Source organism: Molossus molossus, unplaced genomic scaffold (assembly GCF_014108415.1).
Source record: "Molossus molossus isolate mMolMol1 unplaced genomic scaffold, mMolMol1.p scaffold_m16_p_5, whole genome shotgun sequence".
Classification (NCBI taxonomy): Eukaryota; Metazoa; Chordata; class Mammalia; order Chiroptera; family Molossidae; genus Molossus; species Molossus molossus.
Genome location: NW_023425388.1, coordinates 61,188,928 through 61,213,618, shown reverse-complemented (window position 1 = coordinate 61,213,618; position 24,691 = coordinate 61,188,928). Strand labels below are relative to the sequence as shown.

Genomic DNA, 24,691 nt, shown 5'->3' with positions numbered 1-24,691 from the left:
CTGGCATTACAGTGAGCACTGCCCACAGACCAAAGAGTCGCGGGTTCAATTCCTGGTCAAGGGCACATACCTTGGTTGTGAATCTGATCTCCAGCCCCTGGTCGGGATCTTGTGGGAGGCAATCAATCGATGTGTGTCTCTCACATCAATGTTTCCCTCCTTCCTACTCTATCTAAAAAAAATAAATTGAGCCCTGGCTGGTTTGGTTCAGTGGTTGGAGCGTTGGCCTGCGGTCCAGAGAGACCTGGGTTCAGTTCCCGCTAAGGGTGTATACCTCAGCTGCGGTTTGTCCCCGGCCCTGGTTAGTCTTGCGGGTGGCGGCCACTCGATGTGTCCCTTTCACGTCAATGTTTCTCTCTCTTCTCTCTCTCTCCCTCTCTCTGTCTCTCTCTCTCTCTCCCTCCAACTGTATCTGAACAAAAAACTGGAAAAATGTCCTCGGGTGAGGAAATAAATAAATAAATAATAAATAAATAAATAAATAAATAAATAAGTAAATAAATAAATAAATAAATAAATAGAAAAATATCCTCGGGTGAGAATTAAAAAAGAAACAACAGTAAAAAAAATCAATAAAACCAAAAATCAATTCTTTGAAGAGACCAGTAAAACTGATATATCTCTTCCCAGACTAAATAAGGAAAATTTAAATTACCACTATCAGGAATGAGAAGGAAGAAATCATAGATTCTTTGACTATGAAACAATAAAAAAATGTTATTTAAAACTTTGTGCAACTGAATAATTAAAAGAAAATGAACAGCCTGGATGGTGTGGCTCAGTGGTTGAGTATCAACCCATGCACCGAGAGGTCGCCCATTCGATTCCAGGTCAGGGCACAAACCCAGGCTGTGGGCTCCATCCCCAGTGTGGGGCATGCAGGAGGCGGCCAATTAATGTTCTCTCTCATAGATGTCTCTATCTCTCTCCCTCTTCCTTCCTCTCTCTCTCTAAAATCAATAAAGAAATAAAAAAAAAAATTTTCTTTTTTTTTTATCCTCACCCGAGGACATTTTCCCATTTTTTTGTTCAGGCAGAGTGGGAGGGAGAGAGAGGAACAGAGAGAGAGAGAGAGAAACATCGATGTGAAAGGAACACATCGAGTGGCTGCCACCCGCACGACCGACCAGGGCCGGGGACAAACTGCAACCGAGGTACACGCCCTTAACGGGAACCGAACCCAGGTCTCTCAGGGCTGCAGGTCGACGCTCTAACCACTGAGCCAAACCGGCCAGGGCAAGAAATAAAAAAATTTTAAAAAGAAAAGAAAATGGACACATTCCTTGAAAAATACAACTTATCAAAAATAGTTCAAGAGCCCTGGGCCAGTCTGGCTCAGTGGTTACAACGCCAGCCTGTGGACCAAAGAGTCATGGGTTTGATTCCAGTCAACGGCACCTACCTCAGTTGTAGTTCTGTCCTTGGCTCTGGTCAAGGTCACGCAAGAGGCAACCAGTCAATGTTCTCTCTCACCTCAATGTCTGTCTGTCTGTCTCTCTCCCCCCTCCTTCCCACTCTATCTGAAGAAGGAAAATGGAAAAATGTCTCCCAGTGAGGATTTAAAGAAAAAATAGTTCAAGGAAAAAAAATTTAAATCTGAGTAGCCTTATATGTCTTTCTAATTTCATTTTTCTTTTTATCCTCACTCGAGGACTTTTTTTTTTTTTGGATTCATCTTCAGATAGAGAGAAAAACATCAATGTGAGAGAGACACATCAACTGACTATCACACACACAACCCCAACCGGGCCCGGGGACAAACTGCAACCAAGATATGTGCCTTTAATGGGAACCGAACCTGAGTCTCTTTGGTCCATGGGCTGACGTTCTAACCACTTAGCAAACTGGCCAGGACCTTATATGTGTTTTTAAAATTGAATTTGTAATTAAAAACTTTCCCACAAAGAAAGCACAGCACCAGATTACCTTAACTGTAAAACCTATCAAATATCTAAGGTAGAAATACTACCAATCTTACACAAACACTTTCAGAACAGAGGAGGAAATATTTCTTATCCCATTTATACTGAGGCTAGTATACGGAAAACAAAGATAATACAAGAAAACTAATATCCCTCACATACATACACAGAAAATTTCTTTAAAAAAAATTAGTAAACTGAATCCAACAACATATAAAAATGATGAAACATCATGACCAAAACCCGTTCATCCCAGGAATGCAAGGTTGATTTAATATTTGAAAATCAATGTAATTCACTATATTAAGACAATACGGAGGAAAAAAATCATATGATCATTTGATAGAGAAGAGGCATTTGATAAAGTTATACATCCATTTTTTTTCTTAATTTCAAGCAAGTTAGAAAGACAACTTCTTCAACCTAATAAAGATCATCTATTAAAAAAAAACCCTACAGTCCTGCTGGCATGGCTCAGTGGTTGAGCGTCGACCTATGCACCAAGATGTCGCCGGTTCGATTACCGGTCAGGACACATGCCCAAGTTGTGGGCTCAATCCCCAGTGGGGGGCATGCAGGAGGCAGCCAATCAATATTCTCTCTCATCAATGTTTCTCTCTCTCTCTCCTCTCACTTCCTTTCTCTCTAAAATCAATAAAGGGAAAAAGATTTTTTTAAAACAACCTACAGCTAAAATAATTCTTAGCAGTAAAAAACTGAGCAGTCCCCTAAAGATCAGGAACAAGGCAAAGATGTCTATTCTTACTATTCCTATTCAACATTGTACTGGAGGCCCTAGTCAGTGCAATAAGGAAGGAAAAACGTAAAAGACATATAGATTAGAAAGGAAGATGTAAAATATATGAACAATATAACCAAACAATATGACCGTGAATAAATCTAAATAACTACTAGAACTAATACGTACATGTAACAAGGTCACAGAATACATAGTCAATATACAAATAAACTGCTTTTCTATACACCAGTCAAACCTCAGTTCTCGAACATCTCTCATCTGAAATATTTCACTTCTCAACCTGACAACCCTTTCATGCTGATACATATTATCAGTACAAATCTCCCGGTGGACAAAGGAAAGAATGTGCAAATATGAGTCAGTTTACCACTAAACGTCATATTGTTAACATCTCAGGAAACTGTGCTGTGGATAGATATTTTTTCATGCTTTTTTGCTTTAGTTGCTGCTACTTATTATTACATTTTAATTTTTTTTCTGTACATTTCATTTCCTTTTTGTTATATTTTCATTTACATTTCACATCCATTTGGTTTTTAAAGTGTTTACAGATTAAACAGTACTTTAGACATGTACTATATATAACAAAGGTTAAAACAGGGAATCATTTGGGGGTCTGGAATTGATTAATTCAAGTTATATTATTTTTAATGGGAAAAATGCTTTGGTTTTGAAATTAAATTAGCCAGAATGAATTAAGTTCGAGAATGGAGGTTCCACCACACTGGTCATGAACAATTAGACATTAAAAAAATGTTTAATGTCATTTACAATTGTATCTAAAAAAATGAAATAATACTTAGCGGTAAATTTAAAAAAACATGTCCAATAACTCTATACTGAAAACTACAAAACAATGCTAAGATAAATTAAAGAAAACCTAAATAAATATAGTGCTATATACCATGTTCATGGATTGGAAGCCACTATTGTTTAAATGTTGGTTTTCATCATTAGTATATAGAAATCAATGCAATCCCAATCAAAACCCATCTGGTTCTGCCCTGGCCTGTTTTGCTCAGTGGTTAGAGTGTCAGCCCATGAACCAAAGGGTCATGGATTTGATTCCTGGTCAAGGGCATGGATTTGGGTTGCAGGTTCGATCCCTGACCCCAGCTGGGGTTGTGCGGGAAGCAACCAATCAATGTCTCTTTCACATTGATTTTTTCTCTCTCTCTCCCTTCCACTCTCTCTAAAAATCAATGGAAAAAGATCCTTGGGTGAGGATAAAACAAAACAAAACAAAACAAAACAAAACCCAACTGGTTCTAAAGAAATAGAAAGGCTGATTCTATATTTTTATATAAAAATGCAAATGACCTAGAACCATCACAACGTCTTGCAAAAAAAGAATAACAAACTTGGAGGTCTACACTACCTGATTTTGATATTTATTATAAAAGATATAGCAATCAAAATAGTGTAATACTGATGCAAAGATAGACATTAGATCAAACAAAATGAAAACACAAGATAAATGGTTAACTTCTATAAAAATGTACAAAAAAGACTTGTATAAGAATGTTCTTAGCAGCTTTATTCATAAAGTTTAAAAACAAATAATCATAAAAAGGAAAATAAATAAAATTTAGGATAAAATAGCAGAATATTAATCAACAATGAAAAGAAATGAAATACTTGCTGACATGCTCAACCAACAAGGATAAACTGCATTGAGCAAAAGAAGCCAGAGTTACATATGATTCCATTTACATGAAGTTCTCAAGGGACAACTTTAATCTGTGGGGATTAGAGGCGTGAGAGGATTAAAACAGTGGTTGTGGAGGGGACTGACCAGAAAAAAACACAAAGAAATCAAGGCAATAGAAATATTCTGTATCTTGATAGGCTATGGGTTATACAAGTTTATGCAGTTGTAAAAACTCTGAACTGCAACTTAGGATCTGAGAGCATTCCACTTTAAATTTTTCCTCAGTTAAAAAAAATAGGTACTTTCACTCAAAAAATATTTAATTGCCTATAATAGCTCAGGTGTTGACAACACACAATTAAAAGACAGGCTCCAGAAAAGAGACGAAAAGCAAAATAAGTTAGTTACCATAAATGAAACTCAAACAAAAGAAAAAACTTTTACACTGAGAAGTGAAAAACGGTATATTGTCAAACAAAGAATAGTACAGGTACACAGAACATGTACAGATGTAATAGAAAAAATAACAGTGGACCTGGACAACTAAAGTAATTTGATATGTGTAAAGGACAAAGTGAGGAGAGGGGCTTGAATTACTGTGTAAGGAGCTGGATAAGATAAGAAACCTGATTTGAAGGCTCTTTCAGCCTATGCACAAGGGTGCATTTTAGCTGTTTGGAAACAAGAAACCTCTAAAGAAATTTTAGTAGGGGAGTGAGAAGTTAAAAAAAATCTAATTTTGGCCCTGGCCGGTTTGGCTCAGCGGTTAGAGCGTCGGCCTGCGGTCTGGAGAGACCGGGTTCGGTTCCCGCTAAGGGCATGTACCTCGGTTGCAGTTTGTCCCCGGCCCTGGTTGGTCGTGCGGGTGGCAGCCACTCGATGTGTTCCTTTCACGTCGATGTTTCTCTCTCTCTCTCTCCCTCCTGCTCTATCTGAACAAAGAATGGAAAAGTGTCCTCGGGTGAGGATAAAAAAAATAAATAAATAAATAAATAAATAAATAAATAAATAAATAAATAAATCTAATTTGGAAAGATCACTATAGAAACTATATGAAATATAGACTGGACAAGGTTCAGGCTACAGTCAGTCCAATAAAAAGGCGACTGTAACACATTCTTCAAGCTCACATGGAGCATTCACCACATTCAGGGCCATAAAACACACCTTAACAAATTTAAGAGAATAGAAAACATACTAATATGCTCTCAAGCCACAATGGAATTAATCTAGGAATCAGTAACAGAAAAACAGCTGGAAGATCCCAATATATTTGAAGATTAAACAACACACTTCTAAATAACATATGGATCAAATTAAAAAATCTCAGGAAAAGATTTTATGAATTTGACTTCAAAGACAAGGAAAGCAAAAGCAAAAATAAATAAACGGGACTACATCAAAATAGAAAGCTTCTGCACAGCAAAATAAACTGTCAAAAACAAAAAGGCAATCAACCAAATGGGAGGAGATATTTGCAAACAACATCTCCCGATAAGGGGTTAATATCCAAAATATATAAAGAACTTATACAATTCAATGATGATGACAACAACAAAAAATCATCCAACAAAACAAAAAGGCAGCAAACCGAACCGAAGATATTTACAGACAACAATTCCGACAAGGGGTTAATAGACAAGGAATTCATACAACTCAACAACAAACAATCCAATTAAAAAATGGGCAGAGGACCTGAACAGACACTTTTCCCAAGAAGACATACAAATTGCCAACAACAGACTTATGAAAAGATGCTCAACTTTACTAGGTATTAGGGAAATGCAAATCAAAACTGCAATAAGATAACACCTGTTAGAATAGCTACTATCAACAAGACAAGTATTAAGTGTTGGAGAAGTTTTGGAGAAAAGGAACTCTCATTCACTGCTGGTGGGAATGTAGACTGGTACAGCCACTATGGAGAACAGTATGGCAGCTCCTCAAAAAATTAAGAACTGAGTTACCATATGACCCAGCAACCCCTTTCCCGGGTATCTACTCGAGAAGCTCAAAAACATTTATTCACAAAGATATATGCACCATTATGTTCATTGCAGCATTATTCATAGTAGCCAAGACATGGAAACAGCCAAAGTGTCCTTCAATAGATGATTAGATAAAGAAGACGTGATACAGTCCTGGCTGGTTTGGCTCAGAGGTGAGAGCGTCGGTCTGCAGACCAATGAGTCATGGGTTCAATTCTGGTCAAGGGCACGTACCTCAATTGCAGTTTGTCCCCAGTCCTGGTCAGGTTGTGCGGGAGGCAACCAGTCAATGTGGCTCTATCACATCAATGTTTCTCTCTGTCTCTCTTTCCCCCTTCCTCCCATTCTATCTAATGATAAACAAAAAATATCCTCGGGTGAGGAATAAAAAAAAAATGTGGTACGCCTTGGCCAGTTTGGCTCAGCGGTTAGAGCGTCGGCCTGCGGTCCGGAGAGACCCGGGTTCGGTTCCCGCTAAGGGCACGTACTTCGGTTGCAGTTTGTCCCTGGCCCTGGTTGGTCGTGCGGGTGGCAGCCACTCGATGTGTCCCTTCATGTCGATATTTCTCTCTCTCTCTCTCCCTTCCTCTCTCTCCCTTCCACTCTTTCTGTACAAAAAAAAAAAAAAAAAATGTGGTACCATATATATATAATGGAATACTGCTCAGCTGTGAAATACTGCCATCTGTCACAACATAGATCTTGAGAATATCATGCTAAGCAAAATAAGTTTGACAGAAGAAGTCAAGAACCATATGATTTCACTCATACATACGTAGAATATAAAAGAATAGAAAAGAAATCTAAAATCAATCATATAACCTTCCACCTTAGAAAACTAGGGAGAATGAGAGCAAATTAAATCCAAAATAACAGAAAAGAAATCATAAAAAAATAGAGCAGAAATCAATGAAATTGAAAACTGGAAATCAATAGTGAAAATCAAAAGCTGGTTCTTTCTAAATATCAATGAAATCAGTAAGCCTCTACTGGGGAGAGGGGAAATGGGAAATTGTTGTTCAGTGGGTACAGAGATTCAGTTTTGCAAGATTAAATGGTTCTAGAGATGTTTTATAATAATATGAATATAACTGACACTACTTTACACTTAAAATTGGATTTAAAATACGGCAACAAGACCCTAGCCAGGATATGAAAAAAAGGCAGCAAGCCTCCAGCCAAGCAAAGAAAATAAAAGAACACATAAGCAATTAATGTAAAACCAAAAGTGGGGACACCACTACAGACTCCATGGAGATCGAAAGGATAGTGAGGGAATACTACAAACAACTCCATGCTCACAAATTTGATAACCTAGATAAAATCGATCAATTCCTTGGAAGACACTGTTTGCCAAAACTCACACAAGAAAAGAACACACAATCTGAGTAGGCCTGTATCCATAAAAGACATTGAATAAGTAATTAACAACTTCCACAAAAAAAGAAAAAGGTAACCAGGCCATATGGGTTCACTGATCAGTTCTGCCAAACATTTAAGAAAGACATTATACCAATTCTCTACAATCTCTCCCAGAAGACAGAAGCAGAGGAAATACTCCTACTTCATTCTATGAATCCAGGATTACTCTACCATCAAAAGTAGACAAAGATATTAGAATAATACAAACAACTCCATGCTCACAAACTTGATAACCTTGATAAAATCGATCAATTCCTTGGAAGACACAATTTGCCAAAACTCAAACAAAAAAGAACATACAATCTGAGTAGGCCTATATCTATAAAAGAAATACTAGACCAATTCATCTCATGAACATAGATGCAAAATCCTCAACAAAATCTTAGCAAATTGAATCCAACAATGTATAAAAAGAATTATAATACCATGACCAAGTGGAATTTATTCCAGGTATGTAAGGCTGGTTCAACATTCAAAAATCAATTAATGTAATCCATCACACCAAACTACTAAAAAAGAAAAGGCTATTACAACAGGTTAGGTAAAAGTTGGTAAGCATGTGTATTAGAACACAATAAGCAGTTATCCATTTATTCACACCAAGTACCAACAAGTGCAATATATGGGAAAATAACACAAACTTCATGCTCTTGTAGAATCTACAATCTATCAGAGAGACAGAACATTCAGCAAGCAATCACAAGGCCCAACAGCAGGGACTCAACCTAGACTGGACAGAAGTGGAAAGGTAATGGTGATGAAGCACAAACTAGGTTAAAAAAAGGGAGGGAGGGATATGGCAGAGGGGAATATTACAAAGCAGGATATATGAAGGTCATGAAGCAAAGGAAAAAGTAGAGTATGTTAAATGTACTGAAAGGAATCCAGGTTTAATATCACAGAAAGAATAGAAAAGAATTACATATGGTTGTGGTTTTGCTGGTTATCAGGTAAAAACAAAAATACAAGAAGCAAAACAGTTATGGGTGCCTACAAAAAAATACCTTAGGTGAAGAGCCACATTTGGGTAAATTGACAAGGCTAAAGGTCTGATATACTTTCAAAAGATAATCTAAAAATTAAAGAAGGCTGGAACTGCTGAGTTACAGAATAAAACCCCTCAAGTACATGCATTTTTTTCTAATTATACTCAAGATTCAATCTTTCTACCCATTAAGGAAAACCCAAAAGTTAAACAAAATATCTTTAAAAATTAATCACTTAGCCCGGCCAGTGTGGCTCGGTTGACTGACCGTCATCCCATGGACTGAGAGGTCCCAGTTCAATTCCCAGTCAGGGCACATGCCCAGGTTGCAGGCTCAATCCCCAGTAGGGGGCATGCAGGAGGCAGCTGATGGATGTTCTCTCTCACATCGATGTTTCTCGCTCTCTCTCTCTCTCTCTCTCTCCTCCCCCCTTCCTCTCTCAAAAAAATCAATGAAAACATATTTTTAAAAAATTAAGCACTTAAAATTTAAGATACAGTAATCCTGACGAAGAAATAAATGTTATCCTGGAAAAGATAAGTTACTAAAATGTATGTAATACAAAAACTTAATTTTGCCTTTTCAAATATAATTTCTGTCATTATTTAGTGTATCTATTTAAGAACACCCATTTGAACAAATTGGACATTAAACATTTTTTTAAATTACTTCAATGACTTGTAGTATTACTTAATACAAAATTGTGTTTCTAATTATATGTTTAATATTTTATAAAGGAGTTACTTACAGGGACATTAAGTGCATACTGTAGTCCTTGAGGAAGTCTTTCATGTGTTTCCATCTGCTCTTCATCATTTTTCACTGTCTCCTCATGGACCATGAGTTCATCATGTGATATCATATCCTGTTGTCTCATTTCACTTTCTTGTAACACTTCATCTGCAGCAAGGATCTCCTGGTGAGGCATACTCCGATCTTGAAGTACTGACTCCTGCAGGTCCCCAGACACGGTGGACTGGCCAGACACTCCACCCATTACAACCATCGCCCTGGAAGACTGCATTTCGTCTATGCCGCCACATTTAAGAAATAATCCTTCCAGTTTGTCGTCAATGTTCATGCTTAAGTATAACTGCCTAGAAAGACCAAGTTTGGCAACAAAATATAATAAATTAGTTTTATATGTCTACTTGATAACTCTGTACTTCAAATTATGAAAAGTTCACACTTTAACAGAAAAACTTCACTTGTATAATTCAGTACTGCCTCCCATTTTTTAATTACCAAGATACATTTCCATAAGGCTAATAAAGTAAAACACACATTTTCATTCGTTTTAAAGGCATACTCTAATCTATTTTTATGAAAAATGACCCTGCCATTAAGCAAATAAGGAGAAAAGTATTTGTAAAGGTCAAAGAATTCATATCCTTTAATATATAAAAATGTCTTAAAATAAAAAGAAGTGCATTTGCATTCATGAAGAAATAAATTGACAGAACATTATCAGTCGAATAAAAAATAACTTAGAAACAGTCACTAAATATATAAAATAAGTCAATGACAGAAGTAATCAAAGAAATAAACATTAAAACAGACGTACTGCCATGGCCAGTTTTGCTCAGCGGTTAGAGCATTGGCCCACAAACCAGAGACTACCAGGTTTGGTTCCCACAAAGGGCATGTACCTCAGTTGCATCTCTGTCGCTGGCCCAGGATGAAGTCGTGTGGGTGGCAACCACTCGATGTATCTCTCTCACATCAGTGTTTCTCTTCCTCTCCCTCTCTTCCTCCCTCTCCCACTCTATCTGAAGATAAATGCAAAAGAAAAAAATGTCCTCGGGTGAGGATAAAAAATAACAAAAAACAGGGGTACCATATTTCATTGACCAAACTGGTAATGACTTAAGGTTGAGGTGGTTATAAAAAAAAGACACTCATCTACTCACAGTAGGAATATATATTAGTTCAACAATTTTTAAAGGTAATCTGGTCTATGTATCAAGTCATAAAAATGCACATATACTTTGAACCTGTGAGTATACTCTTAGGGACGTATCCTGATGAAATCAGAAATGCATACAAAGATATACACCAAAAAGCACTGTAGTGTTTACAATGGCGAAAATCTGAAAATGCACTATATTCAACAAAAGAAAACTTATTAAATATATTCATGCATATGCTTTAAATCTAGACTATAGTGATGGCTGCACAAGTTATTAAATTTACTAAAAATCACTGACTTATACTCTTAGAACAGGTGAAATATTTTTTAATTGTTTTTAATTTTTTTCTTTACTGATTTTACAGAGAGAAAGGGAGAGGAGAGATAGAAACATCTATGAGAAAGAACATCGATTAGCCACCTCCTGCATGCCCCCTACTGGGGATCAGGCCCACAACCTGGGCATGTGCTCTGACCAGGAATCGAATCAGCTACCTCCTGGTGCATGGGTCAATGCTCAACCACTGAGCCACACCGGCCAGGTGTGAACAGGTGAATTTTAATTTCATTGTCTGTAAATTATATCTCAATAAAGTTTTTCTTAAAAATAATATCAGAATGGCTATCCTTGGGAGGGGCTGCTGATAGAAGGTAGGAAGAGAAAGATGTCTGAGAGCTGATAATGTATTTTTTTGAGTTGAATGATGGTTGTATAGGTATGCTCACTTTGTAAAATTTCAAGATGTACACCTGTGATATGTGCACATTTCTGTCAGTTGTTACAGTACTTCAATAAGAAGTTGGTCTCTAGAAACAAAAAATCCATGCAGTAATAAAAATTATTCTTTTTTTTTCCAATCCTCACCTGAGGACATTTTTCCATCTTTTGTTCAGATAGAATGGGAGGGAGAGAGAGGAAGAGAGAGAGAGAAACATCGACATGAAAGGGGCACATCGAGTGGCTGCCACCCGCACAACCCAACCAGGGCCAGGGACAAACTGCAACCGAGGTACGTGCCCTTAGCGGGAACCGAACCCGGGTCTCTCCGGACCGCAGGCCGATGCTCTAACTGCTGAGCCAAACTGGCCAAGGCATAAAAAATATTCTTCTTCAGCCCTGGTCAGTTTGGCTCAGCGGTTAGAGCGTCGGCCTGCGGTCCGGAGAGACCCGGGTTCGGTTCCCGCTAAGGGCACGTACCTCGGTTGCAGTTTGTCCCCGGCCCTTGTTGGTCGTGCAGGTGGCAGCCACTCAATGTGTCCCTTCATGTCGATGTTTCTCTCTCTCTCTCCCTTCCTCTCTCTCCCTCCCACTCTATCTGTACAAAAAATGGAAAAATACCCTCGGGTGAGGATAAAAAGAAAAAATATTCTTCAAACATATTTCAAAATTTGGGAAAATGGCCCTGGCCGGTTTGGCTCAGCGGCTAGAGCATTGGCCTGCAGTCCGCAGAGACCCGAGTTCGGTTCCCACTAAGGGCACGTACCTTGGTTGCAGTTTGTCCCCAGTCCCGGCTGGGGTCATGCAGAAGGCAACCACTTGATGTGTCTCTTTCATGTCGATGTTTCTCTTTCTTTCCTCCTCTCTTTCCCTCCCACTCTACCTGAACAAAAATGGAAAAATGTCCCTGGGAGAGGATAAAAAAAAAAAAAAAATTGGGAGGAAACGCCCGACCAGTGTGGCTCACTGGATAAGCATCAATTGACACATGCAATAAGAGGTCACCGGTTTGATTCCGTATCAGGGGTACATGCCCAGGTTGTGGGCCCAATACCCAGTAAGGAGGGGAGGGACAGGAGACAACCGATCAATGTTCTCTCTCATTGATGTTTCTATCTCTCACTCTCCCTTCCTCTCTCCCTAAAACCAATAAAGAAAAAATATTTTTTTTAAATTGGGGAAAATGCCCCAATAGAAAGGGAAATGTGTGTGTGTATGTGTGTGTGTGTATCTGTGAATGTGCAAAAGTTTATCTAAAATGCTAACAATATTTACTTTACCAATGAGTGGCAAAATTACCAGTTTTTTTCCTCATTACATTTATCTCTAATATGAAACTTTCTATAATTAAAAATTTTATAAATGTTTTTAAATTTGTTAAAATGAAATAAAAGTAGGATTTTCATTATTAATATAGTCTTAACTAATTAAATAAATAGGTCATGATAAAAACTAGACACTTACATTACCTTATTTTTTGTATTATTATAGAAAAGTCAGTAAAGCCCGGGCCGGTTTGGCTCAGCAATTAGAGCATTGGCCTACGGTCAGGAGAGACCCGGGTTCGGTTCCCACTAAGGGTACAAACCTTTGTTGCAGTTTGTCCCCGGCCCTAGTTGGGTTGTGTGGGTGGCAGCCACTCGATGTGTCCCTTTCACGTCGATGTTTCTCTCTCTCTCTCTTCCTCTCACTCTATCTGAACAAAATATCAAAAAATGTCCTCGGGTGAGGATAAAAATAAATAAATAAATAAATAAATAAATAAATAAATAAATAAATAAATAAGAAAAGTCAGTCAATATTAAATCTGCCCTTCTAACTCTGGTTGCTATAAATTCATATTTCAAATTTCCAGTCAAGATGATGGTGTAGGTAAACGTGGTCTCGCCTTCTCCCCCAACCACATCAAAAATAACAACTAAACTACAGCACAACAATCATTCAGAACCACCTGATACCGAGCTGAATAAAAGTCCTACAACTATTAAATCAAAGCAGCAGCCACACCGAGACTGGTAGGAGGGGCAGAGGCACAGAAGGGGTGGTCCCACACCACGTGTCATGGATAAAAATCAGGGGGATGCCTCAGTTGGGAAGGTCCTCCCTGAGGAGTGAGGGGGTACCCCTCCCACACCAGGTGCCCAGCTCAGGGTTCCAGTGCCAGGAAGAGAATCCCCATCACTTATGGCTGGAAAACCAGCGGGAACTGAGGCTGAGGGAGGCTGAGGTTTCTGGAGCCCCAGGCAGCTCCTCTTAAAGGGCCCGCACACGGACTTACTTGGACTTGCTCCCTCTAAGTTTGAAAGGGAGGCAGCTTGAAAGGCACCAGAGACATAAAGGGAAGAACTGATCTGTTTGGCCTTGGGAAGAGGACTGGAGAGGCAGCTTTCTTGGAGAGAGAAACTTGCTGGAGCACTACTTTGTTCCTTTGGTGAGCCCTTCCCTGGGGCGGCAGACAGCTGCAATATCTGGGACTCCAGCAACAGAGCTCACACTGTTTACCCCACCCTGGTGATTCCCTGAGGCCCTACCCCACCCAACTTTTGGGCCCACCCAGGCTGTTTCCAAAAGCTTTACCATAGGATTGGCCTGTCTTGCATCCTGCTTCAGAGTTTCCTAAACTCTCTCAAACAAGCAGCATCTGATCTCAGTGATCCCCATGCCTCTTGTTAAGGGCCCCTGTCCTGGCACTAGAAGCAGCCAGCCTTGGTTCACAACCTGGTTTTTCTGGGGCACCTCCAAGCCTAGCACAAGCAGCAGCCATCTGCAGATCACTCTGTAGCTTATATCAGGCGGCCCTAGATAGAACACAGGCAGTGGCTGACCTTGGCCCAGAGCCAGCACACCTAGTGGACAGCTTCAGACCACATCAAAACACCACCACCCAACCACCTCCACAAGTGACACACTCCATGAGTGGTCTCAATGGGTACCAGAGCCCTGAGGAAGTAAGTCTTGCTGTGTGTTGGGCCCCTACACTGCTGATCCTCCAAGGGAGTCAGAGGCCAGTGGTCAGTGGGCACAGCCAGTCCTTGCAGCTGATCAGCCTGAGTAAATATCTCCCATTGACGTGCCAACAGCAATCAAGACTCAATTACAACAGGAGGGTATACAGTCTACACTAGGGGTACACCTCGAGAGGCCAGCTGGGGTGAGCAGGGAGGCAGTGCCTCTGGATCCTACAGGACGCCTACAACAATAGGCCACCCTATGAAGCCTAGGAGACATAGCAACTCCACCTACTACCTAGAAACAATCACAGGGAAGCAACCAAAAGGAGGACACAAAGAAACATGTCCCAAATATAAGAAAAGAACAAAACTCCAGGAAAAGAACTAAATAAAATGGAGATAAGCAATCAATCAGATGCAGAGTTCAAAACACTGGTTATTAGGTTGCTCAAGGAACTTAGTGAGACATTCAAGGAACTTAGTGAAACCTTCAAGGAACTTAAGGAGACATCCAAGGAACTTAGTGAGAACATCAACAACATAAAAAAGGACCAGTCAGAAATTAAAGAGGCTAACTGAAATAAAGAATAATTTACAGGGAATCAATAGTAGAGTAGGTAAATCCAAGAAGCAAACCACTGATTTGGAATATAAGGAAGCAAAAAACACTCAATCATAACAGCAAAAAGAAAAAAGAATCGAAAAAAATTATGATAGTGTAAGTAGCCTCTGGGACAACTTCAAGCGTGCCAACATTCACATAGGGGTGTCAGAAGGAAAAGAGAGCGGGCAAGAAATTAAAAACCTATTTGAAACAATAATGACAGAAAACTTCCCTAACTTGGTGAAGGAATCAGACGTACAAGTCCAGGAAGCACAGAGAGTCCCAAACAAGATGAACCCAAAAAGGTCCACACCAAGACACATCATCATCAAAATGCCAAAGGTAAAAAGACAAAGAGAGAATCTTAAAAGCAGCAAGAGAAAAGCAGTTGGTTACCTACAAAGGAGCTCCCATAAGACTGTAAGCTGATTTCTCAAAAGCAACTTTGCAGGCCAGAAAGGAGTAGCAAGAGATATTCAAGATGATGAAAAGCAGTGACCTACCTGCAACCAAGATTACTCTATCCTGCAAAGCTATCATTTAGAATCGATGGACAGATCAAGAGTTTCCCAGGCAAGAGAAAGCTAAAGGAGTTCATCACCACCAAATCAGTATTCTATGAAATGTTAAAGGGTCTTCTTGAAGAAGAACAAAAATATGAACAATAAAATGGCAATTAATACATATCTATCAACAATCGAATCTACAAACAAAATAAGCAAGCAGAACAAATAGAAACAGACTCATAGATACAAGAGAACTTTCTGTTGCTTGTCCGATGGGCGGGGGCTGAAGGGATGGGTGAAAAAGATGAAGGAATTATGAAATACAAATTGGTTGTTAGACTGATGGATGAACTTCAAAGGGAAGGGGGGAGGGAGGGCAGGAGGAGATAAATCAAAGAATTTCTATGCATCTATGCATAATCAATGAAGAAGTGTGGAGAAGGCAGGGGTGGGGCAGGACTGGGAAGGAAGGGGTAAGTGGGGAAAAAAAGGGAGGACATCTGTAATACATTCAACAATAAAGATGAGTTAAAAATAAATAAATAAATTGCCCTGGCCAGTTTGGCTCAGCAGTTAGCGTGTCGGCCTGTGGACCAGAGAGTCCCGGGTTCAGTTCCCACTAAGGGCATGTACCTTGGTTGCAGTTTGTCCCCAGCCCTGGTTGGGGTTGTGTGGGTGGCAACCACTCGATGTGTCTCTCTCACCTTGATGTTTCTCTCCCCACCCCCACCCCCACCGCTCTATCTGAGGATAAATACAAAAATGTCCTCGGGTGAGGATAAAAAATAATAATAAAATAAATAAATAAGTAAATAAATTCATATTCTATCATGCTACCTCTAGGAACTAACAACAATAATCATGAAATACAAAGAAACATTTCAAAGAACATCAAAGCATTGCTGCAAAGCTTGTTTTTTAAAACCAACTTCTATTATCAGACTGTGTGAAATAAACATACATACCCTACCAAGGAGAAGGGCCCAAAATTAGTAAACACATTAACTATGTTTCAGTTTAGTCATCTCTTTCCCAACTCAATCGGGTAGGAATGGTTACAGCCTTAAACATAACTTTCAGAGGTAAAATAAATGTTCAGTTAAATTGAAATACACTACTGAAATCTAAATACTAGTCCTTTTACTAAGATTTTTATCTAGCCAAAAAACTTTACTTAAATAAACAGGGGGGAAAAAACATAAACAGCAAAGTAAACAAAATAAAAATATAATCCATACTTGCTAATATTGTCTTCTCTGGTGCCAGGTACTATCAATCTAGAATACACAGCAAAGACCTAGAATTTAATTTCACTTTTTAAAATCTCTTATGTAGCAAACTTAACATCTAAAGAAAAAATATTTTTAAAATATCACCAAATAACTCTTCTCTTTAAATAGTCTATTTATCACATTTCTTACAAAATAAACTATCCTATGACTAAGTGAAACCTACTGTTTTTTAAAATTTGCTTATTTTGGCCATTTCTTTCGAAATCCTTACCAAATAAATTATATTTTTCTAATTTATTTACTGTTTTTCTTAAGGAATTCGAAGCCCTGGCCAGTTTGGCTCAGTAGAACATGGACCCACGGACCAATGAGTCCCAGGTTCGATTCTGGCCAAAGGTATGTGCCTCAGTTGTGGTTTGTCCCCAAGCCCTGGCTGGGTCATGTGGGAGGCAACCAGCTGATGTGTCTCTCTCACGTCAATGTTTCTCTCTTCCTCCCTCTCTCCCTCCTGCTCTATCTGAAGATAAACGCAAAAAAAAAAAAGTCCTGGGGTGAGGATAAAAATATATATATCAATTCAGAGAAACTGACCTAGAACAAAGAAACTCAGTTTTATTTTTTAAAAAGTGGCCAAAGTTGAAGCTGACTTGTTAACCCAACGCAAGGTCCACATTTCCCTAAAGCAGCAGTACCCAACTTCAATGTTCCTCCTGATTATGTACTTCATCAATTTTTTAAAATGTTTTGACCTTTGAACAACACAAGGGTTAGGGGTTTTGACCTCATGCAGCAGAAATCTACATATAACTTTTAAACCCCCCCCCCCCCCGCAAAAAAAAAACTTAACTCAAGTCCCTTGGTATCCCTGAGGGATTAGTTCCAGGACCCTCCTTCAATACCAAAATTCAAGGATGCTCAGTCAGCCCTCTCCATCAACAGATTCCCAATTGAGGATCAAAAATAAGTTATTTAGCCCTGGCCAGTTTGGCTCAGCGGTTAGAGCGTCGGCCTGCGGTCCGGAGAGACCCGGGTTCGGTTCCCGCTAAGGGCACGTACTTCGGTTGCAGTTTGTCTCCGGCCCTGGTTGGTCGTGCGGGTGGCAGCCGCTCGATGTGTCCCTTCACGTCGATGTTTCTCTCTCTCTCTCTCCCTTCCTCTCTCTCCCTCCCACTCTATCTGTAAAAAATCCTCGGGTGAGGATTAAAAAAAAAAAAGTTATTTAGCCCTGGCTGGTGTAGCTCGGTTGTTAGAGTGTCAGCCCATGAACCGAAGGGTCTCAGGTTCGATTCTCAGTCAAGGGCACATACCTGGGTTGCAGTTTCGATCCCCAGCCCTAATTGGGGTGCGTGTGGGAGGCAACAAATTGCTGTGTCTCTCTCACATCAATGATTCTCTCTCCCTCTCTCTCTCTCTCTCTCTATCCCCGCTCCTTCCCTCTCTTCCACACTCTCTCTTAAAAAATAAAAAATTTCCCAGCCAGTGTGGCTCAGTGGTTGAGCATCGATTGACCCAAGAGGTCACTGGTTCAATTCCCAGTCAGGGCACATGCCCAGGTTGTGGGCCTGATCCCCAGTGGGGGGCATGCAGGAGGTAGCCAATTGATGTTCTCTCTTATCAGTGTTTCTATCTCTCTCCCTCTCCCTCTTTCTCTCTAAAATCAATAAGGAAAAAATATATTTTTTAAAAAATCAATGCAAAAAAATATCCTGAGGTGAGGATTAACAAAAAATATAATAATAAAATTATAATAATAGTTAAGTTTTTTATGACTAAAACTTATTTCAATCTGTGGTTGGCTGAATCCACGATGTAAAACCTGAAAATACACAGTTTGAACCCATGATGTCCAAGGGTCAATTATACATGCATACTATTTTAAACTTTACTCCTATAATATTGCATTAATATCTAGTGTATACATTAACAAACATAAAAATATGTATATATTTTTACTCCCCTTATCCCTAATACCAGGTTGAAATGATTAGAATTCAGGAAGTCAAAGTTCTTTGGAAATAGGGAATATTTTGGAAAAGAAGGCAGGTTTACGAAAAGTGACAAAGTGAGGGACTTGAAACAGGAAGATAGCAAACCTCAATATAGAGGTAGTAAATGGAAAGGGAAGTAAAAATTCTATAAATGTAAGACAACCTTAACCTCTTGGAAAATTTTCTTGCAAACAGGCCATAACACAGAAAGAATTTTGTCTTCCTTCTTTACTTACATACAGTTTCTTATTCCTATGACCCTCCAAATTAAGCCATACATTTCGAGTTACTGGCTTAGTCTAGAAACTGTTTTTGAGACAATTTCCCTGAAATACCAGAAAATACTAAGATAACACAGATTTCAATATCAATTAACAATGCTCTGACAAGGTTTTAAACTAAGCCTTGGAAATATCTATTAAAATGAAAACTACATGTACCCTTGATCCAGCAACCTCACTGCTAGGAATATACAGAATCCTATGAGCTTATTCATAAAAATTAACCAAAGATACATGTACAAGGAAGTCTGGCACAACGCTTTAACAGAAAAAGATTGGAAACAACCTAATAAGCATCCACTGACCAGACTCATTATGATTCAACCATACAGTGGAATACACACAGTCATTAAAAAGAATGAGGCAGCCTTGGCCAGTTTGGCTCAGCAGTTAGAGCATTGGCCTGCGATCCGGAGAGACCCGGGTTCGGTTCCTGTTAGGGGCATGTACCTCAGTTGCAGTTTGTCCCCGGCCCTGGTTGGGTTGTGCAGGTGGCAACCACTCAATGTGTCCCTTTCACGTCGATGTGTCCCTTTCACATCGATGTTTCTCTCTCTCTCTCCCTGCCACTCTATCTGAAAAAAAAAAATGGAAAAATGTCTTCGGGTGAGGATTTTTAAAAAAAAGGAATGAGGCAGCTATATGTGCTGGTGAAAAGTTCTCCAAGATATATTAAGTGAAAAAAACCCAGGAGAAGAAACATAGACAAATAGCATGACCCATACTTATATCACATACCTCAGCTAGTGTCTGGGCAGAATAAGCTCTCAAACAAAAATGTTAACTTCATCAATTTTATGGTAAAAGGAAAAGTACAAATCTACACTAAGAAAGGACAAAGGAAAGTACACTTTTTTATTGTCTTTAACTTTCCCCCTCTACTAATGGTCTCAGTCAAAGCTCTCATGTGCCGTGAAAATCCTGAATACTACAAAAGGTCCCATGCTCAAAATTTAACATAAGATACTTCCTTCCTTCCTCTAATTTCAATACTTTCAGGGAGAAACAGGTAAGTGTAAAGAAAACTTATGTAATCAATCGACATTTAAATGTGAATAGTTAAATGTCTTTCCTGATAAACCTTCCAAACCCCCCCCCCCCGTTTTTTCACCCTGTCTGTACAATTAATGGAAATTCAGGAGTGAGAGATATTATCAGGAGAGAGGAAGAAAGAAATAATGCTTCTTCTAAATCATGTCACTTACATGCAAAGAGTGCTGTGGAAGATCAAAAGAAATAAATAATTAATTTGCATTCCCAGGAGCTAATGGCCAACTGAGGAAAAAGGACTAGGTGGAGCAATAAACAGTAAGTCACCTGGAGCCCCTCTGGATGAGTCATTATCTTTTAAGTGAAGGGAGCTTACACAGCTGACAATGGTATAAAATGGCAGAGATGTTAACAGCCAAAACAGGATAAAAAAAAATGAAGTCCTAGGGCTAAGCTAAAAGTGGGATGGTACTCCTGGAGTTTCAAGTTAAACAGAACAGAGATTGCTAAAAAAAAACAAACCAGAATAGACGAGAGAAAGAAAAGATGGGACCCACCAAAGGCCAATTTCTGCTAAATGTCCCTTTAGTAGGTTACTTCTAACTCTGCCTTACTTTCCCTTTCCAATTTTTATTCTTCCTCATCTCCAGCTCTCTGCCAGAGAAGCCAAAAAGTATATCAACATAGATGGTTAGGGCACCACTATACAGATGTCCTGCTCCCACACACAGCCCTACTATCATTTTCCAGAAAAAAATGTTTGTTCAGCCCAGCCAGTGTATGGTTTAGTGGACTGAGTGTTGTCCCATGGACTGAGAAATCCAGGTTCAATTACCAGTCAGGGCACATGCCCAGGTTGCAGGCTCAATCCCCAATTCGGGGCATGCAGGAGGCAGGTGACCAATGTATCTCTCACTCACATGGATATTTCTATCTCTCTCTCCCTTCCTCTCTTTCTAAAAAAATCAGTAAAAACATATAAAACAATGTTTGGTTCAGCTATGTAAAAGTAATCCAACTTGCTGTGGGTTAGGTAACCCCTAGTCATTTAAATGGTAACGTTGCCCTGTCCGGTTTGGCTCAGCGGTTAGAGCGTCGGTCTGCAGTCCAGAGAGGCCCAGGTTCGGTTCCCACTAAGGGCATGTACCTTGGTTGCAGTTTGTCCCCGGCCCTGTTTGGTTGTGCGGGTGGCAGCCACTTGATGTGTCCCTTTCACATCAATGTTTCTCTCTCTCTCCCTCCCACTCTATCTGAACAAAAAATGGAAAAATGTCCTCGGATGAGGAAAAAAAATGGCAATGTTGTATTTAAAGAGAACATAAATTATCAACCACCTCTCTCTCCTGTCTTCCAGAAGCAACAGTTTATACACTTCTTGTTGTCACCTTCTAATTCAAAGATTCTAATCAACTATGTACACACAATTAGAAACTAAGCTTTATAGATTTGTTAATTGAAATAGAGTAAGCTCTGAGTCGGGGCCTTTCATAAGGAATTAAACACATGGGCTTTTAATACAAGCATTTGCAACAATTACTTACTAAATTGAGGGGACTGTCAAGCTTGTTTTCAGAGGACAAAGTTAACAGAAGCATGACATACGGGCATTATTATTCATTTTTTTCTTTATTGATTTTAGAGAGAAGAGGAAGGGAAAGGGAGAGAGATAGAAACATTGATGAGAGAGAACACCAACAGGCTGCCTCCTGCATGCCCCCCACTGGGGATCTGGCCCACAACCTGGACATGTGCCCTGATTGGGAATCGAACTGGTGAACTCTTGGTGCATAGGCCGATGCTCAACCACTGAGCAACGCCAGCCAGGACATTACTATTCATTTTAAATCAACTACACAAGGCACTTAAAAGGCTTACTGAGTTCTTTTTTTTTATGACAGTTCTATGCAATTAATGAATAAAGTATCTTTCTACATTTGTTAACAGGTTTGAGTGTATTTTAAAGTTCAGAGCCCGGCCGGTGTGACTCAGTGGTTGAGCATCGATCCATGCACCAAGAGGTTGCCGGTTCAATTCCCAGTCAGGGCAAACGCCCAGGTTGTGGGCCAAATCCCAGTGGGGGGGCATGCAGGAGGTGGCCAAACGATATTCTCTCTCAATGATGTTTCTACCTCTATCTCCCCCTCTCCCTTCCTCTCTCTCTAAAATCAATAAAGAAAATGAATGAATGAATGAATGAATGAATGAATGAATGAATAAATAAATAAATATAAAGCTTAGACATTATCATAATCTGGAAAGCAGTGTGCTGAGCACATTTATGTATCTTACTTCACTTAATATTTACAGTAACACTCAAGACAGTAAGAGTATATCCTTACATAACAGATGAAGAAAGTGGGTTTTACTCAGTTACCTAGCTAGGAGGGAGATAAAGCTGGAATTTCAAAATGGGTTTACCTGATTTAATGCACCTTTACCATACTATACTACCTCCTGACTTGAAAGACCCTGGGCACAGTAAGAACTCATTGAATTCATTGTCTTCTCACCTACCTACTCTGAGGCCACCATGTTACCACTGCTTGGCTTAGTAAAGCAACCCAACTCTCCTTACGTGACTATTCCCACCTCATGGCTATCATGGGAGAACTTTGTGACACAGAACCCCTTTTCTCCTTCTGAGAGGAGCGGTAGAGAATAATGGAGAACCGATCATAGTGAGGTGCTAGTCATAGTTATAAGAAATGTTTAACATCCTTGTTCTGTTCATCGTGATTGCTTTGTTCTGATTAAAGAAAGCCCATTCTGACCTGGCTGGGAGTTTAATTTACCTCAAGAATGCTGTCCATTCTCCTTGCCTGAGAACTCTCCTCCTCACCCCAATCATGGAAAACGAACAACTTTGGAGTTATGGATGCTGTGCACTGGAGAGAGCCCACACTCCCCAGCTCCCATTACTTCCCTATGCCTGTAATATGTAACCATTTTACCCACTGATATTCCCTTTGCTACTTCCCCAGCCATTTTAACCCACTGATATTCCTTTTGCCTACTTCCCCATGTGATATCCAATATAAGCAATCAGATATCTCGAAGGGATAGAGAGCAGATTTTTGCAAGATGACCTGGCTGCTATCCCATACTGCCAGCAATATTGCAATAAACATTCATATACAAATTCAGCCTTGTTTCTACGTAACTGGCTCAAGTAGTGACAGGCAACCGGACCCGTTTGTTGTCTAGTTTCACTTCGGGAAGAATGAATACTTTCTACATTTTCTATTGCCCCACTTCCACCTATTACTCACATCTCAGTGAATTTCTCCTCATTCTATTTTTCATGAATTTGCATCTACCTTGTAATCCTTCCATTTCTTCTTCAAACCTTTACCAAGTTACTTGAGGAAAAATCTCTCTTCCTCTCTTCCCTTTACTTTGACATTTTCACTTGGAAATCAATAACAATAATAATAATAATCCTAAATATGGTTGATCAGTATAGGAGCAGTGCTAAAAATAGGTTTAAGTTTTGAGGTGAAGGCACCTAGCTCACATTCAGAAATATACATAAATATTCATCTGCCACTTTATCACCTTTAATTAAATCTGCATTCAAGCATGAAAGAAATGTTTCTCACTTAAAAACATTGCTTTTTCTGTTTTATTTGAGTTTAGCTGTAATATTATTTCCCATCAACTTTTACTAAACAATGTAGAACTTCAATTACAAATTATGAATCAAAACAAATTATAGTGGACAAGTTTAGAAACCTAAACATCATTTTTTTTCTGTAAAAATAATAATTTCTAACTCAAAATATTATCCTAATCAACAATACCCCACCTTGTACCAGGACCTACTTGACCTATAAAGAAACCTCACTTGTAGGCAAAAAGAAAAGTATTCAAAGGAACCTATTCTGAAACAGATAAAAAAGAAAAGTTAACCCAGCCAGTGTGGATCACTGGTTAAGCGTTGACCCATGTACCAAGAGATTGCCAGTTCAATTCCCAGTCAGGGCATGTGCCCAGGTTTGGGGCCAACTCCCCATTGGGGGACATGCAGGAGGCAGCCAATCGATCTTCTCTCTCATCGATGTTTCTATCACTCTCTCCCTCTCCCTTCCTCTCTAAAAATCAATAAAGAAAAAAATTTAAGAAAAGAAAAGCTAGACTTCACAAATTACTTTTGATTCAGAGCATTTTCAGCAAACTCCTTGTTATCTGGAGGGTGCCAGTCACATGAAATTGGACATTAACATTTCTTATAACTTTACTTATTTATTTATTTTAATCCTCATTCGAGGACATTTTCCCATTTTTTGTACAGACAGAGCGGGAGGGAGAGAGAGGAAGAGAGAGAGAGAGGAAAACATCGATGTGAAAGGGACACATCGAGTGGCTGCCACCCGCACGACCAGCCAGGGCCGGGGACAAACTGCAACCGAGGTACATGCCCTTAGCGGGAACCGAACCCGGGTCTCTCCGGACCGCAGGTGGACGCTCTAACCGCTGAGCCAAACTGGCGAGGGCTCTTATAACTTTAATATATCAGCATTATAAATACAAATATCAAGCAACCTCAAGATCAATTGGTTAGACAAAGCAAGAGACAAAGAAACCCATGATTAATACAGATTCAACAATTTGCCGTTTGTCATTTGTAAGTTTTGTACTCTCCTACAGCCTTCAAAAGTACATTCTGATCTAAGCAAAAACTGTTTCATCCCTAATTTAAAAACAAAATCTACTTATCTAGTTATATTCTATATTCAGAAACCACTTCAGACATATTTTTGTACAACTACCATTTTGCAGCTGT

The 24,691-nt window shown here is 39.4% G+C and overlaps 1 protein-coding gene across 7 annotated transcripts in view; it reads right to left on the bottom strand.

The window, feature by feature from the left end:
• ZNF148 (zinc finger protein 148) overlaps positions 1 to 24,691 on the bottom strand; it is a 146,099-nt gene that overhangs the window by 56,437 nt on the left and 64,971 nt on the right. For 5 of the 7 annotated variants that reach the window (XM_036243885.1, XM_036243886.1, XM_036243887.1 and 2 more), the window contains one exon: positions 9,478 to 9,826. In XM_036243885.1, the coding sequence (XP_036099778.1) occupies positions 9,478 to 9,810 (333 nt within the window). In that variant the 5' untranslated portion in view covers positions 9,811 to 9,826. Of the gene's footprint in view, positions 1 to 9,477; positions 9,827 to 16,655; positions 16,715 to 24,691 lie in introns of all 7 variants that reach the window. The other 2 variants (XM_036243890.1, XM_036243889.1) reach the window with 2 other exon arrangements.